The sequence below is a fragment of the Panthera leo genome, chromosome B3, assembly GCF_018350215.1.
Source record: "Panthera leo isolate Ple1 chromosome B3, P.leo_Ple1_pat1.1, whole genome shotgun sequence".
NCBI lineage: Eukaryota > Metazoa > Chordata > Mammalia > Carnivora > Felidae > Panthera > Panthera leo.
The window spans coordinates 97521988-97541140 of NC_056684.1; the positions used below are offsets into that span (position 1 = coordinate 97521988).

General features: G+C 40.1%; 1 protein-coding gene across 1 annotated transcript; it reads right to left on the reverse strand.

The window, feature by feature from the left end:
* Window positions 1-6867: 6867 nt before the first annotated feature.
* Window positions 6868-19057, reverse strand: VCPKMT (valosin containing protein lysine methyltransferase). Its single transcript, XM_042943133.1, has 6 exons — window positions 18197-19057; window positions 17990-18100; window positions 17749-17821; window positions 16813-16932; window positions 15447-15551; window positions 6868-8596 (listed from the first exon to the last, which is right to left on the reverse strand). Exons 1-6 carry the CDS (start codon window positions 18460-18462, stop codon window positions 8507-8509), a joined length of 765 nt encoding a protein of 254 aa, XP_042799067.1. The 5' UTR covers window positions 18463-19057; the 3' UTR covers window positions 6868-8506.
* Window positions 19058-19153: the final 96 nt, after the last annotated feature.

Here is a 19153-nt window from a genome sequence, read left to right on the forward strand (position 1 = left end):
GTTCCTTACACTGGCTTATTCACTTTCTGCCACCACAGGTAGGCTATACCCAGGTGTTGCTTTCCTGAACCCTGCGTAACTAAAAGGAATTACAATAAAAGAGATAAAAATTGGGGGCGCCTGGGTGACTCAGTCGGTTAAACATCTGACTCTTGATCTTGGCTCAGGTCATGATCTCATGGTTTGTGAGTTCAAGCCCTGCCTTGGGCTCTGCACTGACAGCTAGGAGCCTTCTTAGGATTCTCTCTCTCCTCCTGTCTCTCTGCCTCTCCCCTGCTCATGCTCTCTCTCTCTCTCTCTCAAAATTAATAAATAAACTTAAAAAAGATAAAAGTGAAAACTCCATGCTAAATGTGGGCTTTTCCTGTAACCCAGGAGAAAAGCAGTAAGGAATTTTAAATCTTTCTGAGATGACACTTCCCATTCCTAATGTTGCTCTCTGGATCTCCTTACTGCCTAAGGACCTCTCCCGATGCATGTGGTAACTTTCCCTCCACTTTCCAGGCATTCCCTAACCTTGAGGGTTAGTCCAGCTTCAGAATCTACCCTCTCTCCTGAGCAATTCATCTTCTTGAGTTAATCCCTCTAAATTATAATCCCAGGATTGGGATAGAGGTGGAGCCTTGAACATTTTCTGGATGCAAAGTGCTGGATTTGCTCTTTTGTTAACACATTAAATCAAACCATTCCCACAATGGGTTTTTTGTTTCCTCGCTTGTGCTTTCTGACTAGTTTTGTGATGTTTACTTTTGTAGTTTGATAGGTTAAGATTTCCATAGTATTACCAGCAATGAACACTATTCTAGAAGGCTTGTAAATCAACTGCTGACATAATTTGGCTGGTATTATGGACTAAATGAAGACTTAAAAAAGCAGATCACTTCCTGAGAAACGTAGTCATTGAAAAGGATCTTAAGATAGGAGTAGGGTTTAAAGAGCAGAAAGATTTGAACACTCCACCAGTTAGGACCTGCTCCACTACAGGGAAGAGAAACCTGATCCCAAACCAAAGCTAACAAGGTTATATAACTGGAGAGTCCAGAAAGTATAGCTGGCTTTAGGTGTGACTAGTTCCAGAGGCTCAAAGTGAATCCCAATTTCTCTTTTTGCTTCTGGACTCTGCTTCCCTCTGTGTTGGCCTTTATTCTTGGGTAGCTCAAGGCTTACTTTATCATTAGCATTAGCTATCCCGGAAAAGAAGTGCTTCTGATCCAGGAGGGCTCTTTGGGGTTAGCTTGGGTCATGTGACACCCATCCCTACACTGCGATTGGGCAGGGTTTGGTTACAGGGTGGGCAGAGGGGTCAGTGCAGTGGGTTCTTCTTAGCCATTTGGTCTTTATCAGACAGTTGGGAGAAGGTCCGCTGGAGGACAGAAGGTATTGCTACAATTGGCCACTACGTGGAAAGATGATGGGTAAAGACAGAAGCAGGAAAACACACTGTATATCCAGAAACTTTGGTAAGAGAGCAAGAGGCAGGCAGATGTATTGTAAAGGGTACTGAACACCTGGCAGGGAGTTTCTACTTAACCTAGCAGGCTCTGGGGAGGTTTCCGAGCAGGAGGATGAACGGTTTGGAATTCCCAAATTAGGACAGTGCTCCCCCACCATTGTTTGCACAGATGTGTGTGGAAAGATACTCCAAGTGGGAGCATAAATTAGAGGTAATGAGGCCCGACCTGAGGTGGTGGCAGTAAAAACAGAAAGGGGACAAAGACGGTGAGTCTCTCTGATAGGGCATCCTAAGATACTCCGGTTTTAGGTAGAGGCAGAAAGAATTAAAGACCATGTGAGAATGATACTATTAGTAAAACTAGAAAACAAGGCAGGAGAGTCTAAATGGCAGAGATTTTGCTTGAAATGGACCTACTGCTGCTTGAGCAAGCAGAGGAGGAGATCAGGCAAGCAGCTAAGAGGCGAGGCCGGAGCTTAGGAGAAGGGGCAGAGCCAGAGGTCAAGACAGAGAGAGAATCTCCAATGAGCTTGTGGTTGGAATCACGAGAACTGCACCATCCGTGAAGGAGAGTATGTAGAAGTGAGCTGTCGAAGGACAGAAGTCTGGGCAATCGCGAGGCAGGCAACAGAGAAGGAACAGGGACTCAGAATGGTGACTGAGAAGGAGCCGCCAGACGCCGGGCAGAAGGAGAAAGTAGAACCTACTGAAGTCAAACAGGAAGGGAGTTCCATTCCCAAAGAGAAAATGAATTAGATCTCCATGGTCAACATCAAGATTTCCAGTGTTGGTTCTGTACTCTTTATTTCACATTTTCCTTGATCCTTTTTACAGTGAACTCACAACCAAACTCAGTCCAATGAGCAGCTGTGGACGCTAAAGATTTACAGCTTTCTGAGAACCAGTATTTCCACTCTGGTCTAAGTTGCATTAATTTGAGACCTAAGCATCCTATCATTAGTAACACCATATTCTCTTTTGGGTTTTCTCTCATTTTTATAGCATGTGGACCAAGTATTAAAATAATTATTCGCTGTGCTGCAATGAAACTATTGACCAGTAAGCATTAATTACTACGTTGATTTGGGGACAGAGGTACGGAATCTGAACTTGGCACATGAAAGGCAGGTTAGAGATCTTGGTGTTTGAAATACACAAATAGGAGTTATATGACCATCAAATCATTTAAATTGAGAACTGCTTGTTCCTGAGGCCAAGGGAAAAGACATTTCCAAGATTTCTCTTTTATTGGCTCCCTTCTTTCCAATTATTCCTTGAATTCAGATATTTCCCAGGATATTATCTTGGATGTTTTCTTCAATCTATACATTTGGAGTGATCTATAAGACCTTGCCTTTCACTATCTACCCTCTCCTGTACCCCCAAACCTATATATTTAGCTGCCTATTACATTATACCTTACCAGGGCTGCAATGTGTGGTTGTTCAGGTTGTGTACTGCAAAAAGCACCATTGAAAGGGGACACCATTCATATTGTGGATATGTTTTGAATAAAAAAAAAATTTAATTATAATTTGATTCCAAATTTATACAATTTGTATACATGACAATTTTCTGGTAGATGACAGTAAAATCTCTAGTTCTGATAAAATTAACATATTACAACACTTTTCAAATAGAAAGTATTAAAAACATTTTTTTTAACATTTATTTAGTTTTGAGAGACAGAGCATGAACAGGGGAGGGGCAGAGAGAGAGGGAGACACAGAATCCGAAGCAGGCTCCAGGCTCTGAGCTGTCAGCACAGAGCCTGATGTGGGGCTCGAACTCACAAACTGCAAGATCATGACCTGGGCCGAAGTCGGACGCTTAACTGACTGAGCCACCCAGGTGCCCCAATACAAAGTATTTTAAGGAAAAAGAACCTATCTGATGTGCACAAGGGCACTATGTGGGCTGTGGAAGCCCTGACTCTACCAGGATGCGCCATGGTCACCTTTGTCATTTCTTGCTCTGCCTGCATCCACAATGGCTCTCAAATCCATCCCATCCTGTCCATTCTCACTGCTACTGCCTGAGTTGAGGCCCCTTACTTCCACCCCAACATCTCTCTGCTGGGCCATTTTAATGCCTCCTTCTTGATCTCTTGGCCTCATGTTTTGTCCTAGAGGTTAGTGTCAGAACATCCTTCTAAAATGATTTCACTTGACTAATTTCCCGTTTAATATCTTCTCATTGCTTAGAGAATTCGACTTACACTCCTGAATATGCTATATAAGACTCCCCATGTCCTTCCCCTGCCCTCCTGCCTACCAGTCAGTCATCTATACACCTTATGCTCCAACAACACCAAACCTCATTTGATGCAGTTGAAGGTGCTGGTTTGGAGCACCTGACGGTGCATCACATTATGGATGAGGAAGCATCTTAAGGCTATAGATCGCATTTTACCAATTTATTTGCCCCTAGTACCTAACAGAGTATTGATGTGTATACTGGACACCTAAGGGATACCTGTTTTGTTCCTGCTTCTGGACCTAATTGAAAGAGTTGAATAAAATGTGTCAAATGTTTCATAGAAACCACGGAGGGTGGATTTGATAACAGGAGAAGGGAAGAGAACTTAAGTGTTTTGAGGATCCTTTTACATCAGGTGTTATTCTAGATACTTTACATATGGGACCTCAGCTTTCAGTTAAATGTGGAAGCACAGCAACAGGCCATATTTCACTTGCTGTTCTCTTTAGAGTATTTTGAAGAGTCTCCAGTAACTTCTCTGCTAAATTCTGCTTCTGCTAGTCTGCAGCAATGGGATCTTCATGGCTTCAAGAGGCTATTTCTCTGTTTCGTTTTGGTTTTACATTCTGCTGGGAAGTACCAAACCAGTAATGCCTAATAGCTTATTAAAGCCTTACAGGGTTTTTTGTTTTTTTGTTTTTTGTTTTGGTAAGAGCAACCTCTTTTCTTCTCCCCCATGACCTCCTACTCCCTTCCTGTGAAGGTGGAGTTAGAGAGGAGGTGAAAAAGTCAGAGTGGGACATAAAAGTAATGGATAGACATACTGCCAAACAGAATCGCTTCTTTTTGACAACTGAGGCTTTGTTTTCCCCTGGACCACGTTATGTGTTGTTTACTTGGGATGACTTCTTTCACACTTCTCCAGTTTGCAAGAGTTGACCAGTCTCAATTTTCAGGAGAAGCCTTCCTCCCTGCTCTCGTGCCCATATATTACCTAGTTTAACCGTCACCACAGTGCCGGCCAGTGTGCAGCATTCTCAATTTATGGAAAGGGACATTAACATTAAGAGAGGTCAAGTTGCCCAAGGACATACAGCCAGATTAGGTAGTAATCAAGTGAATGATTTTTCTCAAGAGAAAAATAATGTCCAAGCGTGGGTGCATAAAGGGAAAATGACTGGACACAGAATGGAACTGGGGCTGTCTTCCAGGGCTAATGGGGGATTCTGTTCCTACTGGCCATACTAGGCTGCTACTGGGCTCTCCTCTGCCCTGGGATCTCAGGTTAACAACCACTTACTTTGGACAGAGTAACAGACGAACGTGGGTGTCACATACACGCTTGAGAGTGCAAAGAGAGTTTTGAAACAACAAAAAATTTTTTTTAAATATTTGTGACAATATTTAGAAAGAAGATAGCTATTTTAAAAGCATATTTTTTGTACCTACGTTCATAAACGTCACAGAAATCCAAAGACATGCTCTGGTTAAACAATGAACACACTCACATGAGAGTGTGACTTGTTTTTCCTGTTTTTAAGTTTCAAGAAACCAGGCCTACATTTGATGTGAATTATATGCCACAAGATTATTCTTTACACTCATTCTAAATGTAAGGATAAACCTTCTCATCTAAGTTTTGGATAAAATATGCTATTTGTATTTGGAGCACCCCAATACTCAGCTGTACCGTGCATTGCAGTACAAGCGGGTTTTCAGGACAGATTCCTAAAGAACAAAGTCAGGTACTGAATGTGGACACATGGGAAGTTTGTACTGTATACTCTTAACTCCAGCAATCATTTATTAATTTATTAAAGCAATGATGAGCCAACAGGTAGACCTGAAACTCACCCTGTTGATGCCTGGATTTCAGTAAATTAACAAAATGGAATAAAAGTTAACTTAAAAAAAAATTACTCAAAAGTGTTTAAAAGCACTGACCCATCAAGGGTTTAATAGACTGCCAGTAATACTTTATTAGAGCTAATAACATGAAGGAAATCTGATAACTATTCAAACATTTAAGCCTGTAAGCTCTACATCTATAATAGTTCTTTTCCAAAAGTCTTAATTTTGCTCTGCAAGGAACAAATGTCAGTTTTCAACCTTGTGAATATTAAAAAGTGCAAATTACTCTTCATCAAAATAAGTTAGTGCATTATAGGTAAGTAATAAATGCTCCTAAAAATTAAAACCAGCTATTTAGGGTTCATGACAATCTTTTCCATCACTTAAAAATAAAAAGACCTTGGAAATTTAATAAATGTAGGTAGGCCCATGTGCCTCTTTACACTGGCTGATGAGGAAGCAGATACAATTCCTTTGCGCTCTCTCATTCTTGTCTGTTGGTACATCGTCAGGTAGTTTGAGGGATTAGTTAAGCTAAACTCCTGGAACCCATCATTCACATGACATGGTAAAAAATTGTTCATCTGGTTGGTAACTGCTACAGAAGTGTTTTAGACTCACCTTGCTTTTAGAGTTAATACATCTAAACTTTGAAAATAGTTATGTGGATACATCAAGTCCTAGACTTCAGAAAAATGGTCTGCTGCTATACGTTTAATTACCTATTACCTAACTGGTCTCAGTTTAACAGATATGATAATAAGAATCACAGAGCAAAGAAGTGGCTAAAAGTCCAGGGAGGTGGAATGTTAATCCTGGAGCACCAGACAGCAAGATCAGGCTCCTGTATTTAGAAATGAGGAATTCTATTTGAAATGAGGATTCCTTTGAATGCCCATGACACATACTTTAAAACCATAAGAATGAGGGGCGCCTGGATGGTTCTGTCAGTTAAGCTTCCAACTTCGGATCAGGTCATGATCGCCCAGGCTGTGGGTTTGAGCCCCATGTTGGGCTCTGTGCTGACAGCTCAGAGCCTGGAGCCTGCTTCAGATTCTGTGTCTCCCTCTCTCTGCTCCTCCCCTGCTCATGCTCTGTCTCTCTGCATCTCTCTCAAAAATAAACAAATATTCAAAAAATAAAATAATACCTTAAAATGAATAGCAAACAGGGGTGCCTGGGTGGCTGAGTTGGTAGGAGCATCCTACTTCGGTTCAGGTCATAACCACATGGTTTGTGGGTTCAAGCCCCACGTTGGGCTTTGCCCTGACAAGAGGGAGCCTGCTTGGGATTCTCTGTCTCTCTCTCTGCCGCTCTCCCACTCACACACTCTCTCAAACATAAATAAAATATTAAAAAAAAAAACAACAAACATGAACAGCAAACAAATGTTTTTCTTCCAGTCCATTTTCTTCCTTTTCCTAAAATTGCTTACGTGTTCAAATAACAGTGCTGTGGAACAGTGCTCTCAACCTCCTCCTACCCCAACCACCATTCCCACCATGATGGGGGAGTGATGTTTACGCGGATCCTATACTCTCAAACAGATGTCCAGACTTTATACTGTCATATAGATAAAAATAGATTTATACCATACACATTTTCCTAGTCCCTACACGTAAAGTAATTCCACCTCTACTATAATCACGATATATATTGAACACTTACTACGTGCCAGGCACATGAGTGCATTTCGCATATTAAACTGACTTAATCCCCATGGCAAACTATTCGGTGGATACTATTATGATCCCCATCTTACATATGAGAAATCAAGCACACGGAGTTTAAATAACTTCCTCAAGATCACACAGCTAGTAAATGGCAGAACTGGAATTCAAGCCAAGATAATCTGGTCTCTAGGCCTGTGCTGACACATGGTTTTCAGAATGCATGAAAAAAACATTATCATGGAGATAATTTGCTCTAACACATTTTTAAGTCTATTGTTTGGAAACTATCTTGTTAATAAAAATTTACATAAAATCTATCTCACAATTGATGGGCTCACTAGATCTTCACAAAACTCCAACTAATACTTAAGAACCTAAGACAATGTCTTAAATGACTCCAAGTATGTAACAGTTTTAACCTACCTAATTGGTGTAAATGGTTTGAGAATTCACTGCTTTCTTACTCAAAACTATGTAAAGTGAAGACTTTGCTTTTCCATTACTTTTCAGTCAGATTTTGTTGCCACATTTTTTTTTCTGTATTTGAATTAGCTTGAAGGTCTCCATGGTATGAGAACTGAATATTCTACTTTTACAATGTTTATTATCAACGAATCAAAAACTCTTTCAAACCCTGATGTTCCTTGAGGAGAACGAGAAACTGAATGTCAAGAAGCTGGCCTAAGCCTACAGGACGATGGTACAGCCAGACAGAGCTTCAGTCTTGTGATGCAAAAGCTACTTATTACTCTAGTGAGGAAAGTACACTGGTTTGAAAAGCTAATTAAAATTAATTAGAAGGTTCAAGTACCTCAAACATAAAATCATGCATTATACAAAAGGTACTTTCAAGGTCAATTTTTCAGAACTTGACCAACTAATTTAGTTTCTTAAATGTCTCTCACAGAAGATATCAATAGCAGGGAAATGGTTTATGAATTGCAATTTCTGTAGCTTTAGGAATAACACTCAGAAATTCAAAAGGTATATCAGAATGCAATCGGGGCACCTGGGTGGCTCAATCAGCTGAGCTTCCAACTTTGTCTCAGGTCATAATCTCATGGTTAGTGGGCTTGAGCCCTGCATCAAGCTGTGCACCGACAGTGTGAATGAAGCCTGTTGGGATTTTCTCTCTCTCCTTCTCTCTTCCCCTCCCTCACTGTGCACAAGTGCTCTCTCAAAATGAATAAACTTTAAAGAAAAAGAATGCGATATACATCACGATAAATCAAATATAATTTTATAAGAAAAAATTCCACTTTACTTACACTGTTGTTACGGTCTGAATGTTTGTGCTCCCCTCGCCCAGCCCAAAATCTTATGTTAAAACTTATTCCCCCAATGTGATGGTATTTGGAGGTGGGCATTTGAGAGATGAGTACGTCGTGAGGATGAAGCTCTCAAAAGTGGGATCAGTGCCCTATAAAAGAGACCCCAGGGAGATCCTTTGTCCCTTCTGCCATGTGCAGTTACCATGAGAAGACAGCTGCCTATGAGGAAGTTGATCTTGGACCTGGAAGCTGCCTTCATCTTGGACTTCCAGCCTCCAGAACCATTAGAAATAAATTTCTGTTGTTTATAAGCCTTCTAGTCTGGGATATTTTGTTCCAGCAGCCCAAACACACTAAGACAACCATGTTATACTGGAAAACAACTCATGATAGGTAGGTTTATTTTATTTATTTATTTTTAAGTAGGCTCCACACCCAATGTGGAGTTTGAACTCATGACCCTGAGATCAAGGGTTGGATGCTCTACTGACTGAGCCACCCAGGTATGTTTATTCTTTAAAATCTAATTTGGTTCTCCTTTAAAATGCAAGTGTGATTCTAATTCAAAATATTCTATTTTAGCAACTTTCTTTTTATAAACTGTTTAAAGACAAAGTCAAGCAATGCCATCTACAGGGAAACTTTAGAACAACAGTCCTATTTCTATAACCCACGCTTCTTTAAATTAATAGAGCATTTATAGTCTGAGTTATAATACTGCATTTGGTATCATCTGGCAAGAAAAAAACAGCAGCTGTGTAAAAAAAATCCCACTAACAATCATTCTGGATTAATATTTCCTAAAATAATTAAAGATAACCTAACTTCACTCCCAAGTTTATCACACTTTGGTTATGAACCATACCTGATTGAGATTCAAGTTATGCAACCTCAAGAAACTTTAGTTTTAACTGGTATGCAGGGGAGACTCAAGTCATTGGAGACTGACCTGCAGCAATCTCCTTTTTCCAACTATCGAACTCCCCTCCCCCTTCCTCTTGAGTAGCATCACCTTCCCCTTATTGGATTCTCTAAATTTTCAGGTAAATAGTTTCTAAAGTTCAGTCCTGTTTAAACCCTATTTCACAGACCAGTCCACATTGGATTCAAAGCTCTTTCCTTCCCTATGCAGTACAGGCCCACTCTAATCATGGATGGGTTGTTTTCTTATTTCTCCTCCTTTTTCTCTGCTCTCTTTCTCTTGGGAAGTAGATGCTGGAATGCAGTGGTTCCCAATTTATACCAAACACCCAAACCACTTGGAGCCCTTTGACAAAAATTCCATGCCTCTTACTTAATTGAACTGGTACCTGAACATGGCTTTCGTTTGCTTTTAATTTTCTAGGTGATTCCATATGCAGCCTAGTTTGAGAATCACTGCTTTACAAAAGGGGCTCCCTAATTGGCGACAACTGCATGCTGATAACGGGCCTATAGGTTTCACGGTGCACAGTGGCAACCCCTCCTTCCCCTCCCCTGCAACCCAGCCCTGGCAGTCCCTGGAGGTTTGAGAGTTGGCTACATTCTGGCTGATCCCCAGTCCCTGGCATCACACCTCTCATTTATAGCACCTGCCCCTGAACTTCCTCATGTGATTGCACACGTCCTTCAGCCTCCAACTCTTAGGCTGACAGGACCCATCTTTAATACCTCCCTGCCTGGCAGCCCCCGCCCTCCAATTCTATTCCTGTGCTCTGGAATAGCAACACAGATATGCTAACCTGCTGAGTAAACACAAATCCAACCAGATGGAGAAAATGCTGGGTTCCCCTTCTTAAAGGCATCCTGAATCTTAAGGTGTTCCCTTAGGCCTCCCTCTCGTGGTTTCTGAGTACAGATGCTCCCTGTCCCTTCTCTCATGACAGCCCAAAGGACTAAATCCCATTCCCCAACACTGCCTCCCGCTAGCCTCCCAGCTGTCTGTGGAATGGTGGTTCGGGACAGGGCGTTCCACGAACTGGCAGCCCTCGGTAAGCCCTGCAGTGCTCATGGGTCCTAACCACCAGTGGTGCCCTGATCTTACAACGTGGAGACTTGCTACCTTGGTACCTTTTAGTCTGTTTTGGTCTTACTCCAGAATAGGAAAAGAAAAATCCCATGATTTAATGTTACAAATTACTTAAATCTGCAGTCAGTAACTTACGTCAGTTCTCTAGAACAGATGTCAATGAATGTATGCGAATGACTTATTAAGGAAGAAGGAGTGGGAATAGGACAGGGAAGGAAGCACGCCCAAGCAAAGGGGTGATTCTGACCAAGCAGTAGAGGCTGACCTCAACCCAGCTCCTCCAGAGAGTTCCGGAGTGTAAACGTACACCTAAGTGAGGTAATGGGAGCTGGGCTTTCATACAGAAATGTCAAGGAATACTTCAGGCCGAAGACCCGGAGGTACTGAGTATTAGAAGCATAGTGAACAGGGGAGGAGGGTGAACAGGGATCTGAGGAATCTGGGTGGATCACTATAGCTGGTCAATGTCAGACTTACTTTTACAAGTTCTACAACGTTATGAAAAAGGCTAAATAGACTTCACTGATAATAACTGGTGCTATCTGTAACTAACAAAGTACCATATATTTAGTTTACACTGTTTCGTAAACTGCTTAATAAAATGCTAAGGGCAGTATGAACAATGTATTTTGAGAAAGAACAGCAAAACAAATTTTAAAGACTGAAGGAGGCCTGGAGGAAAGAATGGTTCTGTTGCTGGAAAGCCTGCTTTAGACATTCATTTTCTTCAAAACTATCTCTGAAACATTCACAAAATCACAGGATCTCAAAAACAATGTTTATTTTAATACATAAAATGTGCCACCAAGCACCAATGCCTGTTAAGTACCAGAATCCCATCCAGTTAGTATTACTCTTCACAACTGGTATGACTGAAGTCCTTGACAGATCCGAGTCTGAGCAGATGATTACCATCACTAACATAAAACAGACGACACAGAACCAAAATCATTTGCTAAATGTATACAGAACTACATGTGTAGTTACTTAAAAACCTTTCTCTGTTCCATGTAAAAACACCAGTGATTTTAGTCATTTTCCTAGAAGATACACACAAGGAGAAGTGCAAGAGCCACATAAGTGCACAAGCCTGAAAGTGGGCTTTTTATTCTCACTCCATTCTCAAATGGAAGATTCTGTAAAGATACCTTTCCCCACTCCTGATTTCTTACTTTCATTCTTACCAACTCATTACAGTATAATTTACTATCCAACTCACATAGACATGTATGGTGGAGGAAAAGAATAAAACTTTGGCTAATTTAAATATAGAAAACAGTATTTTTTTTTTAAATAAAAGAACATTTAAATACTAAAGCTATCTTAATAACGGCAATGAAGTGGAAGGTATATATAAAACCACTGCAGAATTATGTTAAAATAAAAATCTTTTTTTAGATTTATCTATCTTGAAGACAACTAAATTTTACTAGTTCCAATTTAAACATAATTACATAGTAATAGATGTCTCTCTTTAGAAATTGGATCAATTTATCCCTGGTTTCCTGAAGATACACCAAGTCATGGTTATGCTGCTTCACTGTTTATTTCTGGCAGACTTTGGCAAATCGCAATACCTATTTTCATTTGAGGAGTGACTGATATGCAATTTTCTTTTAAGCAGAACCTGATGCTGAGCTAAAAGTAAACTAAGTTGGATTTCAGGCCCAATGGCAGGCAGGCAGTCAGTAATCATTTTTCGAATTGCAGGCAGCCCATGGTAGTTTTCATTTATATATCAAATCTCTATGGACATGCTGGAATAATCTGTGAACACAATCTTCCCATGCTGTATTCACATGCTCCACTCACATCTTTAGCTTACCCAGGTTGTTAGAGACTTGGGTAAGATGACTAAAGATTTCACGATGGAGATTTCTATAAGAAAAAAAAAAAAAAGAAACTTTAAGTACTTACTGGGTACTTAATACTAGGTAATATGCCTAGTAATGGCTAAATGCAATTCAAAGGAATAGCCATGCATAATTTTTGGAGATGGTTCGTTGCTGATACCTAAATGCAAGCAACCAAAGAAAAATGACATACACTGGACATCACCAAAATTAAAAAGCCCTGTGCTTCAAAGGACATACTATCAAGAAAACAAAAAGACAACTCACAGAATGAGAGAAAGTATTTGGAAGTCACGTTCTGGTAAGGGTCTAGTATCCAGAATATATAAAGAACTGTTACAACTCAACGATAAAAAGACAACCCAATTTAAAAACAGGCAAAGTACTTTTGTAAAGATATACAAATGGCCAGTAAGTACATGAAAAGACATTCAACATCATTAGTTACTTGGGAAATGAAAATAAAAACCACAATGAGATACCACTTCATACCTACCAAGATGGCTAGAATCAAAAAATTGACAATGACAAGTGTTGGTGAGGATACAAAGAAATCAGAACCCTCGGCTATTGCTGGTGGGAACGTAAAGTGATACAGCAGCTTTGGAATACAGTTTATTAATTCCTCAAAAAGTTAAACAGAATTCCCATATAACCCAGCAATTCTACTCTAAGGTACATACCCAAGAGATCTGAAAACACAGATCACACAAAAATTCTCACATGAATACTCATAATAGTATTATTCATTATAGCCAAAAAGTGAAAATGACTGAAATGCCTATCAAGTGATGAATGGATAAGGTGTAGTATATGCTTGCAAAGAAACATTAAAACTATATTTAAAAAAACATATTATACTTAAAAAAACTGTAAGGAGTTAAGTGCTGATGATGTAGGCTCCAACATGGGTAAACCTTAAAAACACTGTGCTGTTAGAAGCCAGATACAGGAAGCCACACAGTGTGTGGTTCCATTTATAGGAAATGTTCAGAATAGGAAAATCCATAGAGAACAGACTGGTGGTTGCCAAGGGCTAGGGAGAGGCAGGAATAGGAAGTGACTGCTAATAGGTATGGGGTTTCTTTGTGAGGTGATAAAAATGTTTAGAATTAAAAAGTGGTGACAGCTGTGCAACTCTGTGAGTATACTATAAAACCAGTGCATTGTACATTTTAAAAGGGTGAATTTTACGGTGTGTGAATGTTACCAACTTTTTCAAAAGAAACTGATTCTGGGGCATCTGGGTGGTTCAGTGGGTTGAGCATTGGACTCTTGATCTACTCAGGTCATGATCCCAGGGTTGTGGGATTGAATCCTGCATCAGGCTCTGCACTGAGTGTGGAGCTTAAGATTCTCTCTCTCTCTCTCTCTCTCTCTCTCTCTCTCTCTCAGGGCCCCTGGGTGGCTCAGTTGGTTGAGCTTCTGACTCTTGATTTCAGCTTAGGTCATGATCTCACAGCTGTGAGATCAAGCCTGTTGGGCCCCAGTGTGGAGCCCACTAGGGATTCACTTTCCCTCTTTCTCTGCCCCTCCCCTGCTCATGCTTGTGGGATTTCTCTTCCCCGACCCCTGCTTGTGCTCTGTAACAATTAACAATTAAAAAAAAAAAAAAAAAAAAAAGTGATTCTTTGGGGGAAAAAAAAGGAAGCCTGTACATTTAGGAAACACAAAATCTTTATGCCTCAAAAAAATCCTACTTTCAAAACTACACCACAAGGGCACCTGGCTGGCTCAGTTGGTAGAGCATGTGACTCCTGATCTCGGTATTGTAAGTTTGAGCCCCACGCTGGGTGCAGAGATTACTCAAAAATAAATCTTTTTTTTCTTCTTTTAAATGTTTATTTATTCTGAGAGAGACAGGGAGAACGTGAGCTGGGGAGGGGCAGAGAGAGAGGGAGAGAGAGAATCCCAAGTGGGCTCCGTGCTATCAGCACAGAGCCTGATGCAGGGCTCAATTTCACAAACCATGAGATTGTGACACGAGCTGAAATCAACAGTTGGATGCTTAACCACTGAGCCACCCAGGTACCCCTAAAAATAAACCTTTAAACAAACAAAAACCCTGTACAACAGCCTGAGCTAAAACCACATTCCTTAAGACCTAAAACATTTTTAAATTTATCTTTATATCTCCAGCACCTTGCCAAATAAAAGTTAGTAGATCTGAATTACTAACCCCACTAGTCCTCTTTCTTTATAGTCCTAACACCTAGCCTTGATCTCCCAAATTGCAAGTTATTTGCTTTTGGCTAGAATTCACATAATGAGAAAACTTCATCAACAAATTCAACAAATTCAATCAAAGCAAAGAGAACAGAAACAAGTGGGATTTACTAAATTAAGCATCTTTAATGCATAAACTTGACCATGTCTTTGCTTTATACTAGTCACATATACAGAAGGTGATACAAAAATGGATGAGACACAATTCTTCCTTTCTACAGGTTCAAACTCTAGGCATCACAGAGGCAACTTGCATAAAATATAATTACTGTAACAGGTAAAGAAAGCAACAAAAAAGGGAAACATACATAAATTCTATTTAACAGAGTGCATTTTTATTTACTGTACAGACCTACCTTATTATATTTTACTTTGACAATTTAAAAGAATTTGGGGCGCCTGGGTGGCTCAGTCAGTTAAGCATCCAACTTCAGCTCGGGTCATGATCTCACAGTTTGTAAGTTTGAGCCGTGAGTTGGGCTCCGTGCTGACAACAGTGCAGAGCCTGCTTGGAATTTTCTCTCTCCCTCTCTCTCTGCCCCTCCCTCACTCACTCAAAATAAATAAATTTAAAACAAATTTTGAATGATTGGAGAAAGTTCACAAAAGTCAGAACTAATAAGAGACAATACAAACTTATAAACAGCTGAGTTCCTTGCTTAAGCTGATGCCCAATTATAAACCTCTATTACTTACAGATGGAAAGGACCTTTATAAAAGCAGCCTGCCTAATTTTAAAGGAAGAATCCAAGGCCAGGGAGATTATCTTAACATTGAAAGTGCCTTAGTTCAGTAAGTTATCAGAGCAGTTTCCCCACATCACAATCAACATCTACACCACACATTAGCTCAGAGACCATGCCCAGCTAATGAAATCTCCTCAGAGGATAAAGGAGCTAGGAATATATTTACCGGTTTTTTCTTTCTGATGTATAAAATATGAATATCTTCGCTTCGATATTCTTCATCATGTTTCTCCAAAGGAATTTTTTCAAAGTCAAAGTCTAGTTGGAGTAGCTATAAATTTAAAAGAGATATACTTTAAATTCAGTAATATGAAGTGTCCTGTGGTGACAGAAGTCAGAATGATGGTTAGAGTACTGACTAGGGAAGGGCATGTAGGAGCCTTCTGAGGTCGTAAAAGTGTTCTATAGCTTTATGTAGGGTGGTGGTTGCTTGGGTGTATACACATGAAAAAGTGAGCCGAGCACTGGATATATGTGCATTGTACATGTGTTTTAATTCAACTGAAACAGTTCAGCAATATAAAATTTTCAATTATACTCTCAAAAGTTCATTAACTTTAATTGTCAAGAAAATATAAACCATTTTGGCACATATCTGAGGCAGAGTCATATATTTGTTTTCTCATTTAAGTAAAGTAGTCCTTTCAGGGCTGTGTAGATGTACCCTCAAGAGGAGTCACTTGTAAAGTGATGGATTTTTGCCCATCAAAAGCGTTTGGGTGACAACCAGGGGAAGATGGGTGAAAGATACATGGGACTCTATATACTACTCTTGCAACTTTGTGTGAATCTTTATTTCAAAGTAAAAAGTAAAAAAGAGGGAGAGGGGGAGAGGGGGAGAGGGGGAGAGGGGGAGAGGGGGAGAGGGGGAGAGGGGGAGATAGGAAGAAACTGAAAGTAGATAGGTTTTCTTCCAGGACACGTGGGTGGCTCAGTCAGTTAAGTGTCTGACTCTTGATTTCAGCTCAGGTCATGATTTCACAGTTCATGGGTTCTTGGGATTGAGCCCCATGCTGGGCTCTGCCCTGACAGCAGGGAGCCTGCTTGGGATTCTCTCTCTCACACTCTCTCTCTGCCTCTTCCCTGCTCACTCTCTCTCAAAATAAATAACTTAAAAAAAAAAAAAAAAGCAGATACGATATCTTGGTCAAAGCTTTCATAAAAACATAGAGAAAACCACAGAGGTAAAAACATATCACATATCAATGTTTCCATGATGTATACTCCAAAAGTAATACATACATCAATATGTTCCCCAAAGTTAGCACAGTGTTTAATCAAGAAACATTATTTTAGGTTGTTCTCTAAATACTAGATCACCTATTTAGAAAGAAAAAGAAATAAAGGATTAGAAAAGATGAAAAAAGTAGACGGCTTAATAGAATGGTGGGCAATGCAAGATCCTCTCCTTGGGTTCATACAACCAGAATGTTTTCCCCACTCAAGAGTACCATAATATACTTGAACACACAGTCACATACAGCCTCACAGAAGGGTAATCAGTACAAAAACATATCTAGTACAGTACTTACCTCAAAATACTTTTTCTCAATTTCTGGATTTTTTCCCATTGTTCGTTGTTCATAACAACATATAATACAAGTCTCAAATCCACTAAGATCTTTTAGAGTTTTCAACAATGGCTCCAAAGACTGTTCAAAAAAGGATATAGTTTTTATTTACGATTTTTAAAAATTTATATTTTTACTATAAAAAGGGGGCAGGGGAAGTGGAGGGTAATTATAATTCCCCTCCAACTTATCCATCTTTGAATCAATTCAACAAAGTACATGTGGTTAAAGCTCTGTAACTAATGACTGGTAAACTTCTCTTAACTAATCAACCATTACAATGATTTCAATTTCCAAAGAGAGGAGTTAAGTGATGGCATTTTGGAATGCCCATGGGAAAAGAAATGGAACTGACTTCACCCTTAAAAAATTAATTTTATTTAATCTATTTTAATTTAGGATTTTGCCCACAAAGGCAAGTCTGACAATACCTTGAACATAAGTTAGCTCAACCCTCGTTATTTTAAAAATGAGTGATGCCCACAATGCTATGCAAACGGATTTTTAAAAATCATTCTGAATAATTTTGCCACAGAAAAATGAATTCTTTACAAAGCAACTTAATTCTCAATGTCATGGTCAACATGTTCACTAGGAAGAGCTTTAAAAAACTTGGCTTTTCATAATATCCAAATGGCAAAATCCTTTTAAAATCTTACAGAAGCTTCTAGTAAAATGCACATGACACTTTTCTCAACTGTTTCAGAGGTATGTATGTTTATCATGAGTGTACATATACAGTTCCTTAAAACTTATTTTCTCTTTACTGTGTCATCAACTTTAGGACAAATATCCTGCATTTAGAGATGTTAAAATGTGAAGAAATGTGCACTATGAAATCCACCAGTCATGGTACCACTTCTAAAGGAAGGGCACTTCGCTCCACTGAGTACTTACCTCTTCGTAGTATATGCAGTCAGCCATCAGTATGTAGTCTGGTGGAGAAGACAAGTCTTCTATTTCTTCCCCCCTTAAAAATGTCAACCAAATATTTTAATTGTTGCTTTAATAATTTAAAATACAGTTTTTATAAACAAGGCTTGAAAAGTCCCCTTCGTATTAACTATGCTTTTAGTGAAATGCAATTTAAAGTAAACTACAAATCATTACTTAAAACAAGCTGAAAGGCCATACAAACCATTTCAGTACCTTGGCTTGAATAGAACCAGTGACAAGATGCTCGTTCATATTAATATTCATCTTCAGCAAATCTTGCAATTCTTCAAGATCTGTGACTACAACATCAGCCCTGTAAAATAAGGTGGATTGAGGTGTAGGCACAGTATGGTAAACCAGTAATGTGGGTTTCCCGAACAAAGCGGCGCCCCCTCCTGCCAGCTCTTACCCGAGGGTAGCGGCCATGAGCCCCACGGCCCCTGTGCCAGAGCCCAGTTCCAGCACCGACCGCCGGCTCAGAGCGTGGGCCCCATCGCCGGAAAACTCGGGCGTTTCCAGGTACTTAGAAAGAACAATGGCAGCATCCCAAACAACGCAGCCCACGCCGCCAGAGCCATACTGCTGCAGTCGTAACACTGTGCCATCTCGCTTCTCCAAAACTCGAACAAAGTTCCGCAGTGGGTCCTCCACGGAGGACTCCAGGGTAGCCGCCATCGCTGCCCGGCAACAAGAGGCGGCGTGCGCGGTGACGTCACATCCACACGCACCGCCCCAAGGGCCGACCTGAAGAGGGCCCGGCGCCTCCTAGCGGCGAAGTTGGGCTCCACAGCGCGTGCGCAAAGGCACAAAGCCGGGAAGGCAGCATTACCTGGGCGTGGTCGAGCACGAGGCCACCCGCTTCCCCAGCGTGCTGGTCTGCCTCACTCCGCTCAATTACAAGTCAGGCCTAACAAACAGGTAGTTTAAATCACTCTTCCAAAGCTAAGGTTATAAACTGCTCTTTAAAAAACAAAGGCAACCTCAGAGTGTTTTTACCTGGAGACTAATTCACATGGTAGTTATTGGCCTTAAACCCAGGCAGGTTCCAAGATCCTACCAAGGAAGGCTACAATCCTTATCAAATTTCCCTAGCATGTTTCTAATTTTTCATCTGAATGCATAAAAATAGTTGCTGGAAGCTTGCTGACTGCATTTTGACGGTTAAGACAAAAGTAATCCCTCTAAAATTTACATCACTTAAATTCTTTGGGATTATGTAAGGTAAATTGCACAAAATATTGTAAATAATGTAGGTGTATTTATTTCCACAGAACTCAACAATCTCTCCCCTTGTTTCTTAAAATGAAAACACATACTTTAAAAATCTTTTAAAAATTAAGACTGGGGTAATTTATTAATCTTGTTA